General features: G+C 44.8%; 1 protein-coding gene across 1 annotated transcript in view; it reads left to right on the forward strand.

The window, feature by feature from the left end:
- Positions 1-26,964, forward strand: part of ror1 (receptor tyrosine kinase-like orphan receptor 1) — a 113,639-nt gene that overhangs the window by 65,237 nt on the left and 21,438 nt on the right. Inside the window, exons 2-4 of the mRNA XM_062394671.1 lie at positions 9,703-9,765; positions 16,051-16,341; positions 16,487-16,520. Of these exons, the coding sequence (XP_062250655.1) occupies positions 9,703-9,765; positions 16,051-16,341; positions 16,487-16,520 (388 nt within the window). The remainder of the gene's footprint in view (positions 1-9,702; positions 9,766-16,050; positions 16,342-16,486; positions 16,521-26,964) is intronic.

Consider the following 26,964-nt stretch of genomic DNA (forward strand, 5'->3'; position numbering starts at 1 on the left):
CCTCCAAACAAGTGGAGGAATGCTGCTGCTTATTTTCTTAACCCCGGGACCAGGAGAGGGTTCCCATCGAGCATGGGCGTGTGATTGACGGGGACGCGTGCTGGAAACGCTGTCTGCCTTGAACTCGCTCTCTGGTATCAGACTGGGAAGAACAAAGAATGAGAACATAGGGCGTTTTTGCTGGAATTATACTTCCTTCACTCTTGGTGTCCGATGTTAAAGTGTCGTCAACTCACCCGCTCACTCAATGGGAACTTTCTGGAAATGTTCTGTCGTCTCTTTGGCTCACTCAGACATTTCACTGACCTTTTACTCGGAGACTGACAGGAAAAGTTTTTTTGTTCTCTTCTCTGTCTCTGTCTCACTTTGGTCCGGAGTCAGATTTTCTTTTTGAGTCCATCCTACAGCGTCTGTCATGACGTCCTGAGCTGGAGACACGATGTCTCAGACCCGGTTTCCCAGAATCCCTCAGTGCAGTTTATCAGCAGTCAGCGGCTCGTGTGACACTCGGTTCAATCGGAGAAAGAACATTTGCAAACCGCACTGCTTGAACGAATCAGAGTTCTTGATTCAAAACTTTGCATATTTTAGTTTAAAAGCGAACTCTGTGTTGTGAGTGAAGGCTCTGCTGATGATTGATAAAATATGGTGAAGCTAGATAGAGAGAAATGGTCTCTTATATAATTTTTATGTGATGCATTTCTCTTTAACTTCTTTAAGTTGATCAGATATAAAGTCAATGTTTGTGTTGCAGCTTCTCTACAGTGTGGTTGTGGTCTTTGTTTCTTTGGGTCACATTTATTTTTGAGCAATAAAATCTTCATGAAAGGAAATTCAATCCAATGACACTGACGTATGAGTCATATTTAGTTTTGATAAAATTAGTAAACTTGATGCGAGGAAGGGTTTTGCGTCAGAGTCTCGACCAGGGGGCGTTGCAATAAGTTAGGCAAAGGAAGCAACTGCCTGGGCCCCCCCCCCCCCCCAGCCAAGAGGGGGCCCCTGACAACATTAACCTACTAACGAGGCCCCATGGCACCAGATTTAAACCCCTGACGCTCGGTTTGGTTCCATGTTTTGGTCTCAAAGTCCCTTGAAATGCTCCCTGTCACTCAGCTGGGCCACAGAAACTCACTTATTCCAGTGAACCAGAGTTTTTATTTTCCCGATTTGTATTTCTCCAGATTTTGCACTTTTTTCCACACTTATATACCGTGTGTAGTAATAACCCCTTCACATAGTGTGAGCGTTGCCCTTTAAAAGTATGAGCAATGTTATTACTATTGTTTTATGATTAATAACTGTGTGTGGACATGCACAGACTGACAGATGTTTGCTTAATGGTATTATTTTACATGCATGTGTTGCGTTATTGTATCTACAGTCAGAGCGACCATGACTGGATGGAAGACAGACCAGCAATATTATTAAGGTTATTGTTTTCTGAACTACACCGTGGCTGTGTTTTAAACGTGTCATTTGAATCCAACCTCCTCGATCACGCTCTGTGTTTCATTAATAGTTCTTGGCCTAAACACTCTTCATTGATGTAAAGCAGCCAGACTGCCAACAGCATCTCAGTCGTCATGCGTCCTGCAGACGAGGGGAGATTCTGCCCAGCAAGAGAAGAAACGCAGACAGACATGAAGAGTGGTTCTGGAACAGTGCCCTGCTTAGCTGTGGTCACATGACGTCTAAATCCGAGTCACGTTTGAGATCCATTTTCCTGCCGTTCCCAGATTCCATCTGCGAGGGGCCTCTCCTTTTTGGATTTGTCATCCTCGAGGAATCTGGGAATGTCGGCCATGAGCTTATGTGCCGCTTGCGCGTGTCCCTGGCTGCACCTGAGCAGGCATTCACCACTTGGCATTCGCACCGTGCACACTTTTAGCGTCCATGATAAACTACTTGCAGGAGAAGTCACGTAGGAGAGGCCAGATGAGATGAGTGTATCCATGTCCCGCACTCAGACAGCCTGACTGACGGCTTCAGGCCTTAAATCTTGCGTTCAGCATCTGACCCGTGACACCCAGACCTCGGACGTAAAGTTTTAAACACTCACCATATTTCATATTGAACTATGTTTCACATCAGCTGCGCCGCAGTGACACACAGGTGCGATGACTCGATTCACATTCCGCAGACGGATGAGCAGACGGTTACCTCCGCGGATTACGTCAAGGTCTCTGGGCTCAGTGTGTCTGCTTGGAAGCGTTCAGGTTTTCCAGAAAGCTTAATACACACAGATACACACACACACAGACACAAACACACACACACAGATACACACACACGTACGTACCCGTCCTGTCAGGTAAAAACAGATGAGCTCGACTGTGACATGCTTGTGCAGATTCCTCATCCGTCTGCTTACACCGCCTGTAACACGAGCACAGGACAGCCTCACCCAACCCTCACCCAACCCTCACCCAACCCTCACCCAACCCTCACCCAACCCTCACCCAACCCTCACCCAACCCTCACCCATAACCAGGACTCAAACATCAGCGTGGTGGGAGACATCAGGGCCTTGTGCCAGAGCCCGGTGAGACCAGTACGTTATAGAGACCCGGCTTCTGCAGAGCCAATCGATTGATGATAAATAACTTGTCAGGATTCACAGCACGTAGCCAATCTTTAATCTGTGCAGAGGAGACGTCTGAAATCTTTATTCTACATAAATCCAGACAGAGAAGTTTGTTCCCAAGCTCCAGTGGAATCTGTGCGTCTGTGTGTCTTTACTTAGCGATCTCTGGTTTCTTCCCAGAATTCATAGATATCCAAGTCTTCCGATGGACTTAATTATTAATTTTCCACTGGTATAAATGTGCAGGTTAATGGACAAGTACAGCTTTTGAATTGTGATGTAGACCTGGACAATATTGCAAATAGATATCATCTCATTAACAACATAAAAAGATCAAACTGGTTCCACAAAAATCACATGTGAAACAATAATCTTTATTTTTAGACTTTTAAAATTACATTTTTAATCACAGTCATTATTTTCAAACCCAACATTTTGTAAAATAAATACGATATCATGTTATAATTATATTAAAGTCAGTAAACAATCATATGGAACCGCCCCCGGCTCTTGTGGCAGCTACTTGAGAAGCAGGTGCAAAGGGTCAAAGAACCAACACATAAAATCCTGCTGATTATAGCCGGCTGCTAAATGGCTCATTTACGAGGCGTCCCCACAAACCTTCTATTGCCGTCCACTCAGCAGTGTTCTGCTGCCGCGACCGAGGAATGCCGAGTAGTGACAGTTGTCGATGTGAGCCTGATGCCGTGAGAGAATTTGTGCAGTGACAGGCTGCAGTTTGAAATTATCTACTCGTGAGCTTCGGTGGTCGGTGTCAGGCTAAGAGCGTTTTCTGTGTTTCCTGTGAGGGGGTTGGAATCAGGATTTGAGGTTTGAAATGTTTCTACAAGAGAAAATTTACATTAAATACAAGACAGCAAAGCTACAGCGGGAGATATGTGTGCCTCCATGTGACCTGGATCACACTCTTGAATAAAGAAGCGAGAATAAAAACATTTAAATTGAAATTGAAATTCAACAAGAATTTAACGCGAAGCCAAACAAGACTTTCACGTGTACTTTTCCAAAGCTTGGAGTCAAATTTCAATAAAAGATCTTTTAACATTTTTTTAAGATGAAGAAATGTTTTTCTTTTCTCGACCTATTTTGACCAGTCTTTTCGTGTAAGAACAAACTTCCGTTGCAACTCGAGCTCTTTCTCTCTCTTGTTGTCTATTGTTCGGATTCAGAATGAGGCCTTGTCCCGCAACCTCCTGTCATCTACCGTGACCCCCCACCCCCCCATCCTCCAGCCCTCTGCCTCTCTCTCGCTCTCTCTCTCTCAACCCCTTGTATCACTTATAAGGTTACACAGCAGAACATTGTAGGGCTACTTATAAAGTGTGTGTCTGTCTCTCTCTCTCTTTCTCTGTCTCACCGATTCCTGTGCTCTGTGGTCCATGATGTCCTCAGGTGGATTCTGAACTGGGCCTGCTTTTATTCCTCTACACGCTCCAATTGCGCCTGGGAACTAACACCTGCACACACATACACAGGTGCAGCCACACAGAGACACACACAGAGACACAAAGACACACACAGGGACACATCTTATCCTGTTTCTAGCTCTACAATCTGACTTTATAGGGTAATTTCAGGCTTGTTCCACTTCAGTGTTTTACAATTTCTGCCATAGTCGTGCCATTACTTCTATTTGCTACTAGATGAGCTCAGAGAGATGCTTCACTTGTGCTGCCGGCAGTTTTAAATGTATAATAATATACATATGCTGCATTGTGTATTTCTTTAGTACTTACACCACAGTACACACAAAATCTGCCTCTGCATAGAAGATCTTGGGACAGTGTTCTTACCATAGAGTGTAAATAGAGGTGAGAGTTGCATCTCCACTTCCTGCCACTATCCAGAAGTGAAGCCAAAATGTTGAACGCTGCCATCTTGCCTGCTGCTGTCCATCATGACTTTACATCCTTTATTTAGCGTCAAATAACTAATAAAAACCAAACCTATCAGAAAACTGAACAGTTAAACTCATAGTGACAACAACCGCCTACAATGAGAACAACTTTTTGAGGTTTACTTTTTTGTTTGGCCCATGTCTCATCCACCAACATGGAGGAGGTGGGGTTTACGACCTGTACGTCACTGAGCCACCAGGGGACGATCAAGAAGATTTGGCTTCACTTTTCAGGAGCTGTCTTGTCGTCCACCTTTTATATACAATCTGTGGTCCTTACTTACGATCTTACCTCCTAATTCATTTTGATCTTGATTCATTGGCTTGTCTACAACTCGTCAGATCATCTGGAATTGATGGGGTGCGATGACGTAGCTCTGTTCACTAACATCTCAATAGATGGTAAAGTGACACCAATGTATTCACCACAACAACAAATAAAAGAACCAAGTTGTAATAAAATCAAATTCCTCTATTTGAGTAAAATCTCCATCTGCCTCTGTCGTCAGGCTCGTTTCCGTCCCCCCCCCCCCCCCCCCCCCCATCGCTGACCACCACTCAGGGCCCATGTATGACCAGTCAAACAGTTATTCCCATTTAACACAATTACTCCGTGCTCGTTGGGACGGGAACCCACTTCTTAAGGAGCAGATTTTATGAGTGCCTTCATTTTTTCATTTTTCTCTCTTTTTTCTGCACTCTCACATTTTCCAAGTGCTTCTTCCCTCCATTTATCTTCCGCTCTCCTTTCAGTTCTCCCCCGACTTTCCCCCTTCGCTCTCTCTCCTTGTTTCGCTCCTTCCTCTTGGCCTTGAAAAATCGTTCTTCTCTCAGATCATTGTGACTTTTCTGCCCGTTTTCCAATATTGAAACTAATTGCGCTAATAAGTCATAAAGGCAGCTCGAGTGGAGCTCAGTCTGGTTCTGGATACACGCAACAGGACATAAGCTGCCTGACACAGTCTCCCTCTGTAACAAGACATTCGGTTAGGGAGGGAGAACGTGATCACATAAAGGTTTTGTGAAATGAGGTTTGTTGGGTAAGTCGTTTTTAAGAAAGAGGCACCTAAAGTAGTTTTCAAAGATAAAAACAAAGCACAGAAGAATAGTGTTATATCATTTTTTTACCTCCACCAAGGAGGTTATGTTTTCACCCCTGTGTGTTTTTAAGATTATGGAAAGATTACTGGACGGATTACCACCAAATCCAGGATCTTTTTTCACTTTCTTAAACTCCCCTACCACTTTCTACTTTTATATTTTCCTTGATTTCACTGAGACTTATTCTTAGATCTTGATTTAAAAAAAATCCTTGTTGTAAAAGATGCAATCACAAAACAGGAGCTAAAACCAAGTGTTTCCGCCAGCTTGAGGAACTTTATGCATTTTCTGGAGAATCTAAACCTTTCAAGTAACAACCCAAAATTTAATGTATGAACCTGCAACTCTCTCCTTGAAGAAAGATTCGAAAAAGCAAATGATTACCATTCCTGAATAATTCCTTTCACCTACTGTATCTCTCACCACTTTAAGGAAGACATATTATCTGACATCTTTGCTGCGTTGTGAGACTGGTGAGTTTCCTGTTCTCCCTGATAACCTCTGAGTTCGGGTCAGCTCTCCAGCTAACGGGGATGAGAGAGGGCCTTGGGAGAGGCCCTAATAACAGAGCAGGAGAACTCATACATCAGCCTCACTCACCGCACCAACCACCCTGGCTCCAAACACGGCCCCCAGACCATATAACAGCACATTAGTTGCTATGCACAGCCACTCAGATTGAACATTTCTGATTCGGTTTTGCTTTTGGCCCTCCTCCGAGGCCTCCCCTCTTTCTCCTTCTCCTCCTTCTCATTCCTTTCCCCTCATTCCCATGCCCGCGGGTTTGAAGTTCTGCACTAATTCCCATATGCTGCTGTCACAGTAAAGTCACACCGAGCTTTATAGGGGTTAAGCTCATGTCCCTGCGTGATTTTTATCATCCTAAGCCAAATACAGCTGGATGGGGATCAGAGGCTGCTCTCATGGAACTTTCTGTCTGGACGTCTCACAGGAACCTTCACGTTAACCATTTGCTGTAATTGTTGCCACGAGGATGGCGATTGAATGGCACCCAGTTAAAAATGAAAGAAGAGCACCCAAAACTTGACTTTGAATTTGATGAAATATGACAAATCAGCCAAGAATAGTGGATAATAAATCGTGTCAGACATGCAAGCTTTCGATGTGCGTTAACTTCAACGTACCAAAAATGTGTTTAACCTGTCAGTTCTGACAAACAGGAAACAGCTCAGCCAAAACATTAAAAACAGTTACCTGTTCCTAAAGACAGCCACCGGTACTGCGATGTGAAACTTTAAATAGTTTTCTTTGGCTTGAATAAGTTAAAGTGCAGTGACCCATTTTATATTGCTTTTCTTTAAAGCCACTTTTAGGGAAATTACTGTAAAAATTAGCTTTTTAACAGTGGAGATAATCTCCATCCTTGTGAAAAAGAAAGAGAGGTTGATGATTTCCAGAAATCAAATTATGAAATCACATATTTCTGTCATAAATGCTACAAAATAACCCCAAAATAAGTAAATAATAAAAATGCATTCCCGAAATAAATTTCCTTTATTTATTCAACCACCTCCAGGGATATTAGGAGTCAAAACGTTTGAGAACTGCATCAGAAGAACAATGCAAAAGACTGATCTGCCATATTATAACTACAACTACAAAGTTGGGGTCATGGTTGGAAAGAAAATAGTGTAGACTGATAAAAGATCTTACTCATTATCCATTATCCAGACAAGCTGTACATGTATGAGTAACTACGCCACCTCCAGCCTGAGGGAAGGCTATAGTTTCTTCCTCAGTCTTCAAATCCAGGCCCTTTTTAATAGCTTCTATTGCTTCATTCTCTATGATACACAGATGCGGTTAACATGTACCATCAGAATCCGCTTGCCGCAACAGAACCTGCAAGAACCGCTGATCTAAACTGACACAGGCGCGGTGAAGGTGCCTATTTTTAGTCCCTCATTAACAAATCGGGGCCTAATTCAATTGCTTCCCTCCACTGCCGAGAAAAGTTAGAAAGCTAATCTCAAAATTACTCTGCAATTCATCCCCAGATATTCCCGATGATTGTCTCACTGGAAGAGAAGGAACAGATGTGACCTAAATAGAGGAGAAATTAAATAGAAGAGAAACAGAAGAAGAAACGGGTAAAGAAAAGTACAAATTCACTTGTTATCGTTTATTCCTGGAAAAACAACGGGAAGCTCCAAACCAGTTCCTGGAAATACCGCACTTTCCTCTGAAGAGCTCCTCCCTCGTATCGTTTTAATACACCTTGGCCTGGTGCACCGCTCCGTCCTCCTTCCCCTCTATTCCAGCCCCTCTGTTGAACTCTTACCTGGCTGCTCTCGGCCATCTTTTCTTTTCACAGAGCTCCGAGCTTCTTAAAGTCTCGTCGGACCAAACCAGTGTCCCCATGTGAGAGCCTGAGCCGTGTGACACATGCAAGGACATGAAGATATACAGGAGAATATCAACCTAGGCAGCAGAGGTTCTGAATTATCATGTGAACACAGAATAAACAGCGGTTTTAAGAGAGATGACATGATGAACAAGCTTCCCATCTTTATAGTTTATCTCCCCCCCAGTAGCCGGTCGCCCAACATATCTGCAACGATCTCGAACATAACTCATAAAGCTGCCAGCCGGTTATGAGCCTGCTGCCAAGCCGGCCGACTCCCTCACCAACAGGTGCAGAGGCCCAGAGCCCTGCTCATTAACACAGCTTGTTTCACAAGCACCGGCACACGCTCTCCACCGTCCTGACGCCGAATGTGTGAAACGCCACATTATCACCCAATTAGCGTGACCCCGTGTCAGGCGGCTGGTCCCGTTCGGCTGCAGATGCGCTCTGGACCACTCCTAACCAGAGCGTTTTCAAGAATGTCAACTATTCCCGAAATCCATGGAGCCGTTTTCAGCTCCGCGCCAGAACATAGCTGGGAATGGGATTCGGTTCGCAAACATATCTCCAGCCATACAGGCTTGTCGGTGCACATTGCCTGCGCCCTGACATATGCTTGTGACTGGAGGATGCCTGTCCTTCGGTTGGCAGGCAGCCATTTACTCATTTATCATGTTAAACTATTCCAGCCTGCCCTGAAACACACACACGCACACACTCACGGACACACTCGGTTGGCTGGAAAGGCAGAACTTGTAGCTGATTGTAATCGTGGGAAAACACATGTGCGTGGAGTGTTTGTCGGTTGTCCGGTGCCATGAGAATATGCAAAAAATGAACAAAAGACATTGTCAGGTCCCGTCCTTGTCCGTCCTTCTTGCTTTGGGCCCGGCACTGGCTTCTTCATTCTACAGGCTTCACCTTGTGACCCGGGGCGGTGCACACCGGAGCTCCTTCTCCTTCTGCTCTCTGCTGTAATGAAAAGCAGAGAGGCCGTCCTGTCGTCAGCTGGTAATAACGCAGCATTAGGTCCACATGCTGTGCTGATAGGCTCATTGTTATACACTCAAAGCTTTGATCTGCCCCAGCAAATGTACTGTACAGTGCTTATCATCCCAGTTTTACATTTGTTTCTAGTATGAAGTCACTGGGCAACTGTGTTTGTAATAAACAATATCATTAGGTCAGCGTTTGTGGCTTTGCAGATCTTTATCAGTTTGTGTTGTTGCATTTTGAAATGAGCCCGTGTTCACACGTACATACTCGGGATGATGTTTGCGGATGTGTTGAGCATTGAACTGGTGCAGTCATTTAAATACTCACCTCCGACTGGGCAGGTGTTTCCCACATTTCCCATAGGGCACACAACACGTGTTGTCTCATTCCAGTTACATCATACAGATTTCATTTTGTTTAAAGAACCATTATGCAGTGAGTGGAATCAATTAGAGCTCTGCCTCTGTTTACTGACGCAATCGTAGCAGTACACTGTTGGGTTGTCGCTCTTACACTTTACTGGACATTTACATGAAGTAGAACCTTTTCCCAGTTTTAATGGTGTCCTGTTATGTTTGAATTTGTGTATGTGGCACTTTTTTCCTCTATTCTCTCTCTATTCTATATAAATACAGACTTTCCCCTAAAAAATGTCTAATTTGAATTGAAGTTAAATGATAATTGAAGTATTGCAAGAGTGCTAATAGCTGTCTCCATTTCCTCTGTTTGCAGGGTCTGACTTTCCCCAAGACCCCAGTGTGCTAGCTACGGCTTCATGGAGCTCCTCTAGTGATGGTAAAGACACATGCATAAACACACACTCACAAAAAGTAGATTTTCAACACAATCCTTATTTATGTTTAAGCAAGAAAACTGTTACAAACAAGGCAAGATGTCCGTGGTGCAATCTTGAACTGTAACTCCACATTTGTCTGAAAGGACTTTCAATAGTATGTTCACAATGACCTCCTCTGCAAACGGTTACCTTGAGCCACCCAGGCCACAGCCCTGGTCCCAGTACGGCCACTGTGGAGGATAATTGATGGAACGAATCACACGTTGATCTACTCAACATGTGGGAACTCGGCCACAGGTGCACTGCATTTCACTAATTTCCACTGACCTACTTTAGGGTCCCTTGGAAGGAAACGTTTCCAGCAGAGCTTCAGAAGGTGTCGGTGCTTTCACGGCATCTTCTCACACTTTGGTTCAAAGTGTAGATTCAAAAGAAAAAAAAAAACCCTTCTGCAGATTCTCGGTCGCCGTATGTTATCAACTTGCGCAGTTTGCCTCCCGCTGGACCGAGGATCCCGTGTGGGAGGAAAATGCAGGACATGTGTTCTGGGGAGGTAGTTGCTTGCAGATGTGCTGCAGGGGAGAAGGTCACATGACGGAGCCCGTAGAACTAGCTGTAACTCTTTTTATTCACCTGCGTGTTGTGAGAATAGTGACGTCTGTTGTTGAGAATGTCGCAGAATGTAGAACCTGAGAAGGGGTGTGGTTCGACTTCTAATTTAAACTGCAAATATCGGAGTAAGCAAGAAATCCAGGAGACGTCGATGCCCCCCCCCCCCCCCGTATTTACTGCAAGTGAGTCGTGGGGGGTCAAAGTCAAAAGGACACAGACTCAAATCCTAGTGAATAACAGAAAGGTAAGAGCTCTCAGCAGTGGCTCTGGAACCAGGTGACACTGAAGTATCTTCCTTTGATCGTCCTTTGATTTTGCCCAAGATGTACCTAATTAAACATATTGACACTTATTAGGCGATTGATTAAGTGTTCATCTCTACATCGTTGGCAGTTGTTGTGTAACATAACATGTGCTTATTTCTGAGAATGTATTTAATCAGTTCCTATAGTTTGTCTTACGAGGTTGATATTTGTGCAGGTTGAGAGCTGGGCTCTGGCAGAGGATCACACACTGAACTTAAATGCTCTAGAAAAAGTTCCTCAGTGATCTATTAACTTGACATGAAGTAATTGTGTACCTCGAGGTCACTAAAAGGTTTGTGGGAGCCTGAACTGGTTTGCGGACGTTTCTCCGCTTCTGGTTTTCATCCGTTCTGTCCAGCACCTGGTGTTTATCAAGTCTGGATGTGCGTGCTTTCCTATTCTTTACGAGCAAGTCAAAGTGTCACATACTTTCCACCTGGTCCAAAACCCTTCAAAGGTTTGTTGGATATGGAGATGACAACATCTTTAAAGCTGCTCGGTTCTCCTGCATGTGCTCGGTTTGCTTATTCCTTCCTGTCTGATGAAGTTTTCCAGTTTTGCTGTCGAGGACGTTCAAGTCTACAGGACCTGCCCAGGTTGAGATCAGCAGACCCACACAGTGGAATCATTGTTGGAATAACTGAGTCACATACGTAAACTTCTCTGGATGTCGACACCGCTGCCCGGAGTGATCAGTCAAATCACGTCCCCTGTCCTCACCCACTCCCTCATGAAGACACTGGGACTTGGACGATCGTCATCTTGAGACTTGATTGATCTTGAACTTTGTGTTGTCCCATTTTGTCCGGTTTGCTCAATTCATCTCCTTGCAAAGCCAGCTCTCCCACAACCGACTCTTTGTGGAGCAGAGGATGAACACAGTAGTTCTGTGGACGTGATTGAGCCGTTTAGTCAAGATAATGATTATGGTGAACAATCAGGAAAGTTTAAAAACTCATAAATACAATGAGCAGCACTTCCAAACAAATCATAGAGACGGCTTTAGTTTTTTTCACAACAACAATGGAATATGAAAAACCTGCTGCGTGTGCACATCTGTACACGGGCACGCAACCATGTGTTGAAAGTAGTGTATCACTCTGTGTGTGTGTGTGTGTGTCATTTTGAGCTCAGCCCCGTGACTAACATCTGTTTCTTATCTGATGGATGGACGGTGATTGCACCACTTGTTTTGTCTGCAGGCGGGGAATGGTTTTGATAGAGCGAGCAGACAGCATTCAGGTAGCGTGGCTCTATCAGCACGCATCAGTAGCAGGAAGTTATCAAGCTGAAAGCGGCTCATTACTGGGCTAAAGTCTGGGGTGATGATAGTTTACTGAACTGGTTTTCCTCCGAGGCTCTCCTTCATCCGTCCTTTGTTTTTCCTCTTCCTCTGGCTTCCTGTCCTCTCTCTCTCTGCTGGAGACTGACCCAACTTTAATGAAACTCACCTTTTAACCGTATCTGGCAGCGCTACAGTCCCGGCTGCTGGGTCTATCGGCAGAGCGTGTTTAGTTAGCTGTGCGGCCGCTCTTGCTTTTTGAGCCTGTGTTGCTCTGGGAGCAGCCGGCCCGGCCCAGCCTCACTGCCGTGCTCGTAGGTGAACGTACACATGCATTCAAATATAGAGCTGCTGCCGAAATGAGAAGGTAACCTGCAGGACGGTCCAGTTCCGAGCTCGGGGGCAACTTGTGTGTGTTGCGGCTGCGTGGGTGTGCGTGTGTTTACATTTGTGTGCTCGCGTGTGAGTGTTTGATTGCACAAAACCGCTGCGAGAAAATGCAGGCTGATGACAGGGCGCCGTTTAGCCGCCTGCCACATTAAAGGGACAGTCCGCGGCCTGAGCTGGAGTTCCACGGGGCTCCTGGTGCCAAATACCACAACACTCATCGCGAGACAATTACATACAGAGTGGCCTTGTTACACAGACATTGGCAGGACATGTTTGCTATTAAATCATTCAACGTTTTCCTCTCGTCTCTTCTGTCCCTTTCTGGTCCCGCTGCTCTAGAGTCTGTTATTGCAGCAGCTAATGAGGTGCGCTGTCGTTAAGTCCAAAAGAAACTTGGTCTTTTCCATCAACCTCAACTAATCACACGATGAAGTGTCTCAGCTTGTGTGACTTTCTTGCCTTTGGCGAAACTCACTCTCAAGTGGGGACGTGTCCTCATTTAATACATGAAGTCATTTGGGGGGTTTTAAGATGCCACAGATCATCATCACGTTGACCACCCTGTATTCTCCCACACTCGGGTCAACCATCATTCCCAAAGCCTATTTGCTCTTGATTCACGGAAATACATGCATATACCATATTGAATGTTATTATACATTGCAGTATATGTATAAACCATAAAATGATGTCACTATTATTATTATGAGGATTCTATTGTACTGTACTGTGCTCATAAATATAATATCTAAATATCGACATTTAAAGTGGTTATAATTGATAATCCAATCAAACTAGAAAATCAAATTCAAATTAAAGTTTGGAAAAGCAACAAGTGACACAAATACACAAAGTGCTGCACTCTGCATTTCCCTTCACTCCCACACACTCAGACACACACTGTAGATTGCTGTTGTGCTGCTGATCAAATCAGAGTCTGACCTATAGCCCTACATTATATAACCCTGCTATTACACCATGTTACATTTAATTATTACATTTACCTTGATAATCCATTTACAGGACGGTTAAAGAAAAAACTGAAAACACAGGGGATGTGTGTGTGGACATTATAGCTGCTCAGTATGAGTGTGTGTGTGTTAATGGTGTATGTCTACATGATGTAATGCAAGAAAAACTCTCCTCCCACACACTCTTAAGTGAAAAAATTGTTTTATGTCTACAATTGTTGCACATGCATGGGCGAGGGAGTGGAGGAGTAAGTAGAGGAGGAGAGACGGGGAAGAGAAGGGGAGGAGAGTGTAAGTGCAGGAGATGATTCTGAAGTATCTCATTTTTTTATTCTGACTGCTTTTATGTTTTAATGTGAAGAGACGGGATTGTGCGACCGAGGTTGTGTGTTTTAGAGAAAGGAGGACGGATACAAAAGCGGGTGAGACTGAGGAGAAGTGATGGGGAGAGGAGTGGGAGTCTCCAAATATTGTCACACACTTGTTACTACCACATCGCTGTGATAAGCCTGAGGGTTTTAAGGAGGACAGCACACACACACACTCACACTCACACACACACACACACATAGAGGTTGTATGCCAAGAGAAATGTGCCCACATCTCCATTTAGCAGACACATCATAAGCACTTCTCCAAACACCTCTCGACAATACGTTTACATCAGATAAATCCTACACACTACAGCAAAGATTGCTTTGGTGACAGAGAGGACCAAGTAAGGGTGCCAGCAGGCTCCAAACCAAACTGTCGGTAAAAAGAATCCCACGCCTCTGTTAATACTTGATGAGAGGAATAGAGTTCGCTGACGGGCTTGATTCAGGGACGGCATAGTGGCGCAGTGGGTTCCAGGTTCGAACCTTGTGGCCACCTGGGGCCTCTCAGTGTGAAGGTTGCATGTCGTCCTTGTCCCTGTGTGGGTTTTCTCACTCTGATCCTCCCACAGACCTCAGACCTCTAGTGTAACTAAATTGGAGACTCTAAATTTCCCATAGGTGGGAGTTGGTTGTTTCTCTCTGTCTCCCGGCCCTGCCAATCACAGGTGACCTGTTCAGGGTGTGTCCCGCCTCTCGTCCAATGTCGGCTCTGATTGGTTCCTGCCCCTTTTGACCCTCAGAGGACAGGACAGAGACAAGGGAGGGATTCATGGAAGTAAAACTATCAGCACAAACGGCTTCATGTGGGAAAGTCAATTTCATCTTGATAACCCTGGAATTTTATAGAGAAGCAGTATGTAGCTGTGATAAACAGTAGAGGATAAACTGATGTATTAGGAGCGAGACAGACGTGGAGCAGCTTCGTGGAAGACAGCGATGCCCTTGTAGGGAAAACCCTGGTTTGAAAGTAAGACCTGGATCCTGTGCAGTGTTTGGGTCGGTGTTTATTAATCATCCAAAAACCATCAACCTCTGAAGCCTCGTTCCTGACGACTGTCGTCTGTTGTGTGATTTCATCTGAGCTTTATCTCCAAATCCCACTTCAGGCTGTGGAGGGCTGCCGTTTTTTTGAAGGAGGAGATATGATTCATATTAAACGTTGTGTGTTTCAGTGCCGAGATGATCTAACTAATTCATTTGCACGGCTTCTAAACGTTTTAAGGTGCAGGTCTGCTTGTGTTTGTACTCGTCAACCTCTCCAGTCAAACACAAACACACACACACACACACATACTCACACACACTCTGAAGTTGGTCTGACCCGTATTCGAGATTCCCCTCTCTGTGCTTCTCCTCCTTTGTTTGTTTTGGCCGGTTGTGTGTAACCAGGAGCATTTCTGCATACCTACGCTGGGTTCTGTGGTCCAGCGAACTTTCCAGTGACATGAACACTGTTTTTCTTGCACATTTAAACTCTTAGGTGGCCCTCCACATTGTTTGTTTTTTTGCCTTGACCACCTTGAAGGAAAAATGCGATCCTGGTGATAATCATGCGAAAACAAGTCTTTTTCTTTGTGTTGTACAACACAGCAACAACTTAAATTCTCTCCTTAAGGTTGTTTGGTCTTTTTTTTCTTCTCTACACGTTCTGCACCCACCACACAGGTCGTGTTGCCTCGTTCACACGCCGGGGGAAAACCCTTCTGGCATCACAGAGCCCTGATGAAAAGCTAAATTAGGTTCCCTCGTAGTGAGAGCCACAGAATAACCTGCAAAACCAGACTTTGAATGTGGGCCTGAAAACATTGAGTTGTGTTACCAGTGTTCACGCACGCAGCGGCATGTTATTTTAGAAAACTACCTCTGACGTTGTACAGTGAGTGTTGTCGGATTTATGTGAGCCCCTGGCTTGGAGTTCTTGTTTGTCTGTTTTCCAGTCGTCTCGCTCTTGATGTTTCTTCCAAATTTACTTTTTTTGTCTCCGCCAAGGAGGTTGTGTGTGTGTTTTGTGTGTGTTTGTGAGCAAGATGACACAAAAAACAACAAATTACCACGAAACTTGGTGAAAGGATACAGAGGGGACCAAAATAGTTTTGGTTCAGATCCAGATCAGGGGCTGGATGAAGGAATTCACTTTTTTTTGCTTTCTTTAGCATTGTGTTTTAAGATTTTCTCAAATAACTGTTCCTGGATCTTGATGAAACAAATGTTAAGGGATCTGATATTTCTGAATGTATGAAATTTGGTGCAGCTTGATTGAATATAAGGGAACTGTTAATATTTGTTCTCCTAATACCCTTCATCCTGTCGTATTATCTCATATATCCTCTTTACTGTGTCTTCTCAGGTCCTTTCTTCATCCGTCTGGAAGCTCCACTGAACAACATCACCACCTCCCTGGGCCACACGGCCGAGCTCTTCTGTCGGGTGACCGGCAACCCGCCCCCCACCGTGCGCTGGCTGAAGAACGACGCCCCCGTCGTGCAGGAGCCCAGGCGCGTGTCCTACCGCTCCATGCTGTACGGGTCGCGGCTCCGGATCCGCAACCTGGACACAACGGACACGGGTTACTTCCAGTGCGTTGCCACTAACAGCCAGGGCACAGTGTCCACAACGGGGGTGCTGTTCGTCAAATTCGGTGAGAGGGGTTGGGATCATGGCTCCTTCCAGAGACACCAGTCTTGGCTGATTCCGGCCTGTCGCTGGCAGCTTGCACAGAGAAAAATCTGGGAGTAATATTGTTTATCCTGTTGTAAAAAAAATCCCCCTGTCTTCTTTTCCAGATCCGCTCCCCACACCTCTGGCAGGAAGGCCAACGTAAGTCTCTCTTCCTCTTTTCATTTTTCCTCTCTGTCAGTCGATTCATGCTGAACTAACCAGGATGAAATAGACGAGGCGCTTTAACGAAAGAAAAGAAAAAAGTGATTTGTAAGCACTATGAGGATGTGAATTGCAAAAAGGTCTGAGGGTCTTATTTCAGAAATTAGTGCCATTCTAAACATGGCTGTTTGGAACGGGCCGGTTCTGACGCTGCGTCTCGAGAAACAACTCGACGACTTGACACTGACATGTTTCACAGACTGTAGCAACAGTCTTCAGCAGTTTCCTCTGTGTTAAGCTAAACAGAAAATATAAAAACGGAGGAATAACAAGGTCATGGTGACGGATGGCGTGATGGGACGTTACCACAAAGACCAGATGCTGTGAAACTCCATTTCAAATGTGCAGATCCGACAGAGCTCCACAGTGGAGGTGATGAGGGACAAGGTTTTTCGTCTGCTCATGATTAGACCCAGTTGGATGAACAGTTGTGCAGCCGTCTTCACAAAGTGCTGTAATCATGCATTAGCTTGTCAGTTATAGCAGGATTATACAAAAACTACTCCATGAATTTCTGTGGAGGGGTGGGACATGACCCAAGAAAGAACCCATAAAGTCTAGGTGCAAATCTGGATCAGGGTATCCAGGAATTTCTTGTTCACTTTCTTTAACATTGCAAGATTTTTAGCATTTCCGTTTCTTTCTATCTATCATAATGGAAATATAAGGCCTTTTTAAAAGAACTGAGATTTATGAGTGTGTGCATCTAGTGAATTTAAATGTAGTTCCATAAGAGGCCTGCTGGGCCTCGGTGGACGTTTACAGTCTATTGAATGCACCACATTCGCCACTGCACTTCATTAACTGCTCAGTTTGTAGCAGATGGGAGGAACACTTCTCAAAATATGCGAGCCACACTAACACGGGCAGACATTTGCTTTTGAGTGAGATCTCTGTCGCTTGCAGAGAGAGAACTTGTGCTCATGAATGTGTCACAAGCTTTGTCTAGTGAACCAACCGGACTCCAGAGGATTGAATATCATCAATTGTGGGTTTGTTCCTATCCTGTCCATAATAAGAAAAAATTTCATGATAGCGAAAAACAAAATCCTTTAAAGACAATTCCTACAGTGTTGCCACAGTTTGTTGACATGTTGTTTGTGGTCGTCTGACACAGCCTGAACATCTAAGCATTGTTAGTCATCAAGTCCTAAGATGCATGTTCATTCATTATAACAAAGCTTGATCTGTAATTTTCTTTTCCTACTGCTTCAGATCTCAATGTGGCTGAATGAATATTGAATATAACTCTTCTAAATCATCATTGCTCTTACTCTATGTTCCCCGCGGCTGCTTCTGCTCGACCATCACAGCTCACATGCTTCACGTCTCAGTCCAGTCTGTGTACAGTAGGAATGTGGACCATGTTAGAAAGCACATGTTGACGTCTAGGACACAAAGGATGGCGTCTCGAGGGCTCCGGTCCTCGAAGCATCGGAGAAATTGGTTTAATTTGCCTCCAGCCAACTCTAATCAGAAAACAAGACACTATTGAGAATGCTCACATATTCACAACCTGTGACATTCATCTAATTATCAGAGCGGAGAGCAATGGCCCTGTGTCTGCTCCGGAGTTTTAGTCGATTAACTTAAACTTAACCTAGAAACTAAATCTAAAATGAGCCGTGTGGAACAATGACTCACATCTGTCTATGTGGTTGCTGTTATATAACGTTTTATTGTCGCCCAATTAGCCGCCCGCTGCCAGAGTGTACAAGCAAAACCAACCACAGGCCTGATCTCTTTAACACGCATATCACAATTAAAGCAAATAAAACCAAACAACGCAAAATGTTTTTCAAGCATCGAAAAATGATATTTCACTCAAACATTGCTATGGTGTCTGCGAGAGTGAGAGATCTCTGCTTTGTTTTGAAGTTTCCTTGGTGTCATGGGATGAAACTCCATGAACTCTCTCAGCTCGTTTGATTCTCTCAGGATCTGACGACTCGGGCTTGATGGTTTTTCCCCCGGTGACATTGCGGCGAGGCTCGCTGCCATGTTCCACGCGGCGCTCTGTGAGTCCTCGCTGCTGGCACACGGCGGATACCCGACACGTACTACATCCACTCGCACACACGGGCGACCCACATGTGCACACGTCTCGCTCACATGCTCCTTCTCCAACATCTGCTTTCTGCCATTTTTTGTTTACGCGTTTTTTGATTTATTTGTTGTTGGACCAAATTACAGCTCGTTTCAAAGACGAGGCAGCTGGAGCACAGAAACATCACAACTCTCAGATGTTTTTAAATATCTATAAAAACATCTGAGAGTCTTCGGTTTCACAACAGTCATGCAGATCGAAAATAAACTATGAATGATTACGAAGTGGAACCAAAATAAGTTACATGTTGACATAAGAGATCAGCGCTGACACCAGTGTTACAACTATTGACCTTATTCTCAATAAGACATCATTTCGATCATGATGTTTACATTTTATGTTGATAAAATATTCTGATTATGACTCAATAATCAGAATATTAACATGTCCTACTACATGTTTACACTTGAATCCAGGTCATGCTTCATCAAGCTGTTGGAATGAAAACTCCAGTGTAACCTAATAATGTGATTAAGACGTATACATGTCCACATACTGGCCTGAATGTTCCACTTGTCTTAATTCAGTTAGTGCTTATTCCGAGTGTCCTCATTCAGGTTCAGGTCTTCAGGTCAGGCTGTTTACCTGGTAGTGTCTTATTCAGACTAATGTCTTAATCGGGGTTAATATTGGTAAACATGTCAAGTGCTCTTAAAGGGCTTGCACTGAAGTATAGGACATAAACCCGCCTCCTCCATGTTAATGAGTGGGTCACGGACAAAGTCAAAGAATCATTGACAGCTGAGATTGAGTCACGATTGGTCGAGTAAGTATATCTTTGAAATGCAAAAGATGGCACCGATTATATATGGTTTCTTTTCTGAATAGTGTGAGGAGGTTGAGATACGTCGTCCATCTTTATTCACAGTCTGTTGTTTGGCCTTTGAAAACATGGCTGTAGAAGCTATAGAGGAGTCAGAGTCATGATAATCACTGTGATGATGATATTCGTGAATTTTCATCCAGGTCATAAACGTTAACAGACCTAAGTTGAATCATTTCTCTACAAGCTTCTCGCCTCATCCTTAATCGGAGGATTTCCAGGATTTCAACTCCCCCCGATGTGCAGCTTTTACACGTCACACGCTACTTCCCACTGTGCACGTTCAAATAAATTAACTTCTCCTTGTGTTATTCTGCTTCCTCGCCAACTGGTAAAGGAAAGTGTTGCAGCCGGGCGAGGACCAGGCCGAGATCTAGAGTCTCATTACAGTCATTACAGACTTCATTTAAACGGACAGGGGCCTCCTTTGACAGCGGTGGAGCTGCGGCGGCGGGCGGGTCGTCACTGCTGCTCGTCATTAGTGTCACGGCCGACTCCATTAGCCGTAAATGTAGCGTGGCAAACGTCAAGAAGACAAGGTCGCCTAATGATGACACCCGATGACCCGCTCGCCTCATAACGCAGCTGCTCACACGTCTCCTGCTTCTCAAAGTTCTCCTGGAGAGACATCTGGTGCAGAAGCTCCTCGGTTTAAATTAAATAAATTCACCTTCACGGCAACTTCTGGTTCTTTTTTTTTGGGGGGGGGGGGGGATTTAACCGCAAATATTACTATTACTAAATTTGGGGAAATGTTTCACGCCACCCACCTTGTTGAACCTGAACATAACATGAACTTCATATCCTCTGTTTATCTTTGCTTCGCTCTGTGATTTCCAGCCCCTCCACGTTGGCCTTAAGTATACACCGTGTGGTGTGCGGGGCATTACAGTGTATGTGTGTGTGTGTGTGTGTGTTCGTACACTTGGGGTTGGGTTTTGTGAGAGCAGCCGCAGGGAAACTCGAGGCTGATATCCTCAAGGGTTTTTTCGACTACAACCACAGGCTGAGATTGTGCGGCAGATCAGGAATACAGTGAGGAAGGATTATGAGGACGATTGAAAGAGGGAGGAGATGGTGGAAACGTTTTAAAACATTTTTAGATTTCCAGGTCTTCCTGCCATAGCTGTTCAAAACAAGTCCACCTGAGGTTTCAAGTCATTTCAGGTCTCGTGTCGGCCAGAGAAAGTCTCAAGTGGCTGAATGCTGGACTGCAGGACTTTTATTTCTGTTAGGCACGAAACATATTTTCCAAAATGTTGAACTGGTTCTTAATGTTTAAACAGCTTGGATGCAATTTCACGAAAATTAAAAATCCAAACTTCATCGGAGTGCCAGCGTTTTTTTGCCAAATACTAAAGATTAGTGCATGTCCTCCAAATACCCCATGGTCCTCCTCTACTTTCTCCTCCCTCCCTCCCCTCGCCCTCCTCGCCTCCGCTCTTCGGAGATGTTTTCATAGAGCCAGAACAAACACAGGGTGAGGGGAAAAAGCGACGCCTGCCAAAATTAGACCCCCAACTTTCTCCGCCTCTCTTTCTCCCTCTCTCCGTGCGCTGCCACACTTCCTTCATTGCAGGAGAGAGAAAAAAAAAGAAGATGGAGACGGCGGGAGGGTGAAGGGAGTGAAAGAAAAACAGTGTTGGCGTGGAGTGGGAGGGAGATGGTACCATTAACACTCTCGCATGTTGTTCTTTGATGCTCGGGGTCGGCGGCGTTCGGGGGCGATTAGCCGCATTAGCAGACGGGAGGTTTAGCTGTAAGCTCGGATCAGAAGCAGTTAATAACTCGTAACCCCCCCCCCTCACACACACACACACATTGAGGCCTGCATACAAACTGTCTGCAAAGAAAAAGAGAAGGGGAAAGTGTTTTTGATGCAAACGTACACTGATCTCTTTATGTCACCTTTTTTAAAACACATTCGTTAGTTTGTATTAGACGGATCAGTAAATGCATTTATTTCAAGAACGTGTAAATCTGCTTAAAATGCACATAAGTCATTTCAAGATTCCAGTAGAATAGTTTTGTTCCCGCAAGCTTCATGATTCCATCACTGCCCATCGGAGCAGGAGCCGATAAAAACCTGCATCTACTGCAGAGTCATTTAACCTGGGATCGAATGCCGATTGTATCTATTCACGTTACAGACAAAAGCCTGGGGTTAGTATTTTTGACCAGTGAAAAAGTTGTTTAATACTTTCTTTAAAAATATTTTAAAGAGCAAATTGATCACAGAAAACAAACAAAAACGTTGCAAACTGTGAAATTCCCCATCCTGTTTATTATCTTTCAGCTCATCTCTCTGTGGCTCAGGTGGTACAGCGGGTGGTCCAGCCCGCTATCGGTCCTTGGACCCTGATTCTGCCCCTGATGGCTTTGTGTGGTGGTGAAAAGCGTGGCTGTTTGAATGGATGAATGCGAGTCACGTGCAAGCTCTTCGAGTGGTCGTTAAAAATTGAAAAGCTCGATATAAATGAAGTCCATTTACCATTCTGTTGGTTTTATGGCCTCAGACTCTCAGCGCTCTCGTGGCGGTGATTCCCGGCCACAGCAGGCGGCCTTTGGCGGTTCTGAAAAAAACTCCCCTCTACGCTGCCTGCCTAAATATCTCGACAGGGACACAGAAATTATGCTGCAAGCGTTTTCCTCATTAAGCGTCTTTTTCAATGAACTTTGACCAAATGGGAAAATAGAAACCAGTTTTGCCAGTTGTGCTCCCTGGGCCTGTGGAGGTGTGTCGGGCTCAGTTGGCCGTCCTGTCGGCTCTGTAAGCAGAATAAGCTTTCAGAGTGAAACACACACACTTAACACACTGTCATTCCTAAAGTATAAAGGAGTATATTAAGGATATTACAAAGCCGTTGTGTTGGTAAACCATGCAACACCATCCAGTCCAGCACTGAGCACCAGAGAGACAGACATATGATGGTGGAGACCAAAATCTGAGCTAAAAGACAAAAGTTGACCTACATTCATCAGGGGCCACGAATATTGCTTCTTTTGCATTTAGATGAAAAACCATTTTGTTGCTCCCCAGTAACAGAAAGATGAGTTGATTTCTTCTCCTCGTAATTCCTTATATGAAGAACAGCTGTTTTTACAATTCCAAAAACTTTATGGATGTAGAAGTGTTTAATCTGACAGCAGCGATAAAGACACTTTATGCAACATGGCCGCTGATCCCGGAGTTTCTGTCTGTGTTTATAATAGAGGGGTTTTCTCCCCTGTTTGAAAAGATTAATACCACTGCACCCTGGCTGTCAAGGCTGTTTAAATTTCTCAAAACTTTCCCCACCACTTTTCTTTCAGCACAGGCACACAGACAAAAAAAGGCAATTACAAAAATAGCTGTTTTTTTTTTCTTTCCCTCCTCCGAGCCTCTGTGCTCCCTCCTCTGTCCACTCTGAAGAATAAAGGAGAGACGTGTTTAACCAGGAACAGATTCTCTCTGGCCTGGTTCTTTTCTGTCTGTGTCTATTGAAAGCGCTCTTGACAGTGGATCCAACAATCACACATTCCCGAAAGTGCTGGTTCGATAACGATTATATTCTTCACGTGCATATGTTCCCTACATGTGGACATATATGAAACACAATCTGTTTTTACTTTTTGTAGGTTTTGTAATTATTTTGTCCGGATGCAACTTTGTGACTCAGAATAATTCCTATATTTAAGTGTGTTAAATGATTTTCATATTTGCCTGTGTGCATATATACATGTAATGAACACACACTCACAAAGAGACACATAAATGCACACGCATAAATACATATGTGTGTGTTTGCGTGTGTGTTGTCCACCTCGTCTTCCTTATCGGGACACAAAGCATCATCATTACACTGGGCTGGCTGTGGTTGGGGGGGGGTAGAGCGGTTGTCCTCTAACCAGAAGGTTCGATTCCAGTTTTCCCCATTCTCATATAGAAAGTGTTGTACAGAGATGCACTTTTAGAATGTGTGTATGGGGGTGAATGGCAAAAAATGTGAAAAGCTCTATATCAATACACCCCATTTAGGGTGTGTGTGTGTGTGCGTGTGTGTTTGTCTGCTGGGTTGTCTGTGTGTGGCGCTGATTGACAGTCCAATTTTACAATCAAATCATCAAACGCTTAAGAATTCTGGAGTAATTTGACTCTGTATAGACAGGACTGTAGAGTGTGTGTGTGTCTGTGTTTGTGTCTGTGTGTATCACTCATAGGAGAGCCGGGTTTGATTGACAAATTGGTTCCAAGAAGTCGTTTCCAAAATGTGTAATGACTGGAAGATGTCACACCGAGTTGATCTCAGACTGGCTCAAAGGTATCGGGCAGTAAAATACTTGTGTACTGTAATAATAACAGATTGATTGATGTCTCTGAATCCTCGTCTCCCGTCTTCTTCCTGTGCCACGGCAGCTGTTGTGAGAGGCTTGTACTTACAATGTCTGTGTGTAATCAAGATGATTTATGGAGACAGCAGGTAATTACACAATCACTGCCGGGGACGGTCTCTTTTGTGCTCTGTGAGAGAAGGTGGATCAAAAGAGGCCGTCAAGGGTTTTTATCTGATGAAGATCAGCAAGCGAATCCAGGAATCCTCATTAATTAATTAAGGACATGTCACGGCACTTAGCTGAGCTGCAAACAAGTTTTTAAATGGGATAATTATTTAGTTTATCTGTTACATTCATTTTTGCTCGCAGCTATGCATCATGGGTCTGAGGATCGGGTCCAGCGGGCAAACCTGTGGTCTGACTGATCCCATCAGCTGACTGAGGCTTTTACACGACTTATCACTGATCTAGTGAAGATGCAAGACGCCGCAGAGACAATCAAAACAGACAAGACTCACTGCCGCCCCTTTTTAGCATCATTAAATCAGCTACTGACAGAAATATTAATGTGGTCTTGGCTATTTTCAGTTGAGTTGCAGCCTCCCTGCAGTCTCCTTTCATTATTTACCTGCTGTAAGATTTAAGGTAATCCTAATAGCAAACCTCTTAACCACCTGCAAAACAAGCTAAAATGTTGAAATCTTACTTTAAAGGCATATGTTAGTGGACAAACAGAGAAATAACGCGCCCTTCATCTTTGTTGCATGTGAAATGAGTCTGAGTGTCCTTCTCTGGGACAGTTGAGCAACGTGCAGGTTTGAATCCGGCTCCACAGTGTAAGATCCAGCGTCTCCTTCTCACCACCCCACCCGCCGAGCTACTTTCGGTCACAATAGCCTCTTAACTCGGGCGGAGAGATGTGAGCGCGCCGCATTGAGAAACTCTGGATTTCAGTTTCACTTCTCCTCACCTCAGTGCCAGTGTCAACACCGCTGTGGTTCTCAGATTCCGTGCAGGATTGATGATGATTCTCGGCTCCACACCACAAGCATCGCACACCCATCAACTGAGGGGATGACAGGCCCACTCAGCTTTTGGATGCAAGACCCCTCTGCCACATACTGATCCACTTCGGCACTCCACATCAGGCTAACAGCGGGGGGGGGGGGGGTTCTGCTGGAATTATAATGATTCTTTCATAATAATGGAGTTTTCTCAGCCCAGAGACTGACACTGAGAGCAAGAGCTGCAATACCTCTTCATTTCCAAGTGTCCTGTCAATGTCCAAACATGGAAAATGGACCAAACCTTCTTGTGGAAAATGGGTTTTCTTTCCATGTTTGCTTTTGTTTCTGGATTCCAGTTGTTAAATGTGTGTATACATTACCACAGTGTGTATGTAGCTACACTGATACACAAGGAAAAACAAAGACGGCCTGCTGAGACTTTTCTTCACCTCTGTCCTCTCTACGCTGCACGTCCGGAGCAGACTGGGGCTAGGTCCCCCCCCACCCCCCCTCTCTGTCTCATAAGTATTTTACCCACATGCAGTCGCACAAATGCACACACTCTCGCTGCGTCAAAGAAGTGCCCACACAGTAACTCTTACAAACCCAATTTGGCCCACATGTTTGGTTGAATCCTCGGCGGGGCCTAATTGCCGCCTTGTTGTGGATTCTTTGCAGCGCGGTGCTGATTGATTGGGGATCAGAGCCCTAATATGACCCATCAGGGACAGGCCCTTTGACACGGCCGGTCCCAGGGCACCGGCAATGTTTGAAACCGGAGATCCTCCTGCAGCCTCCTCCCACCGGCCTGGATGCCTCTCTGCTGAATGCTGCCCAGGTCAACGGGCTTCACACGCACACACAGGCCAACACACGTGAACACACACACACACACACACACACTTGGAGACTGTCACGATGTATCGCCGGCTTTAACCATTAAAGCAATTTAGTTTGTTGGGCTCTAGCAAGGGGCGCAGGTCTGTCTTCACACACGTTACCACACACGGAGAGTTTCACGCACAAGTCACTATGAGCCTTAGCTCGCACAGGGCCCGCTTCCTGTTTCCTGTTTCCCAGAATCCCCTGTGTCTGTCTGTCGGCAACCTCGTTGGCAGGTCTGGTCAAGGTCAGATCTGGTCTGGTAAAGCATGTGGGTTAAGAATGTGCGTGTACTCGTTTTTTTGTTCCCCCTGTGGGACCTTTGCCAGTTTAAACACGGACCTCGTCAGGACCAGTAGACCTCACTGGGACCAAAGACTGGTACTAATGAGGCAAAACAGGTTTTCTGAGGTCCTGGTTAAGCCCAGTGGTAAGAGGTGGACTTGGTTAAGGTTAGCATTTTGTATGAATTAGTCATGGTTAAGTTTGGGGATAAGGTTAGGCTGTATACAATGAATAGATGTTAATGCAAAGGATAGGTGCACAAACCTGTGTGTGTGTGTTCCTCATGGATTGTCCCTGAGGCTTACAAGGCCTAGATGGGGTATTTGGGGTTTCCCTGATCTCTGACCTAAACCCCCAATGAACACACTCACACACTCAAACTCATGCAGACAAAGTGTCCACAGAAACGCTCTCTCTCTGCCTTCAGTGGCGACGTGTGTGAGAGGAACAGAGGGAGGCTCAGTGAACCTTCAGCCTTTCTGGATATAAATAGAGGCTTTTGTTTTATCAGTTTGGACCGGGAGTCTGAGCCCGGGGGATGTTTAGTGATTTGTAGAGCTTAATGTGATCAATGCAGTCTGATGTTTGAGATTGTTGATAAAAGACGCCCTCTCATCTTATCAATTGTTGTCAATTTATCAATCAATTTTCCAGTTACTGGTCTTGGCACCTGGTAGAGAAGTGCGTGGATATGAGCAGAGGACATGTTTGGCTCTCAGGCGGTAATTCAGCTCCCAGATCAGTTCCAGAGACAGATTTTATTGGACAGACTTTTGGATGTTGCGTTGGGGCGACAGTGGAATGATTCAAGTGACTCAAATGAAGACGGATGTGCTCGTTGACGGTACAGATTCACTTCAGCTTTAACTTGATGAGCTGCGGAGGAAACTAAACCGAATTCCATCATGGAGGTTACGACAGACTCTTCATTTAATCAGGATTCATACTCGTTCTTAACTGCAC

This window comes from Platichthys flesus, chromosome 9 (assembly GCF_949316205.1).
Source record: "Platichthys flesus chromosome 9, fPlaFle2.1, whole genome shotgun sequence".
NCBI lineage: Eukaryota > Metazoa > Chordata > Actinopteri > Pleuronectiformes > Pleuronectidae > Platichthys > Platichthys flesus.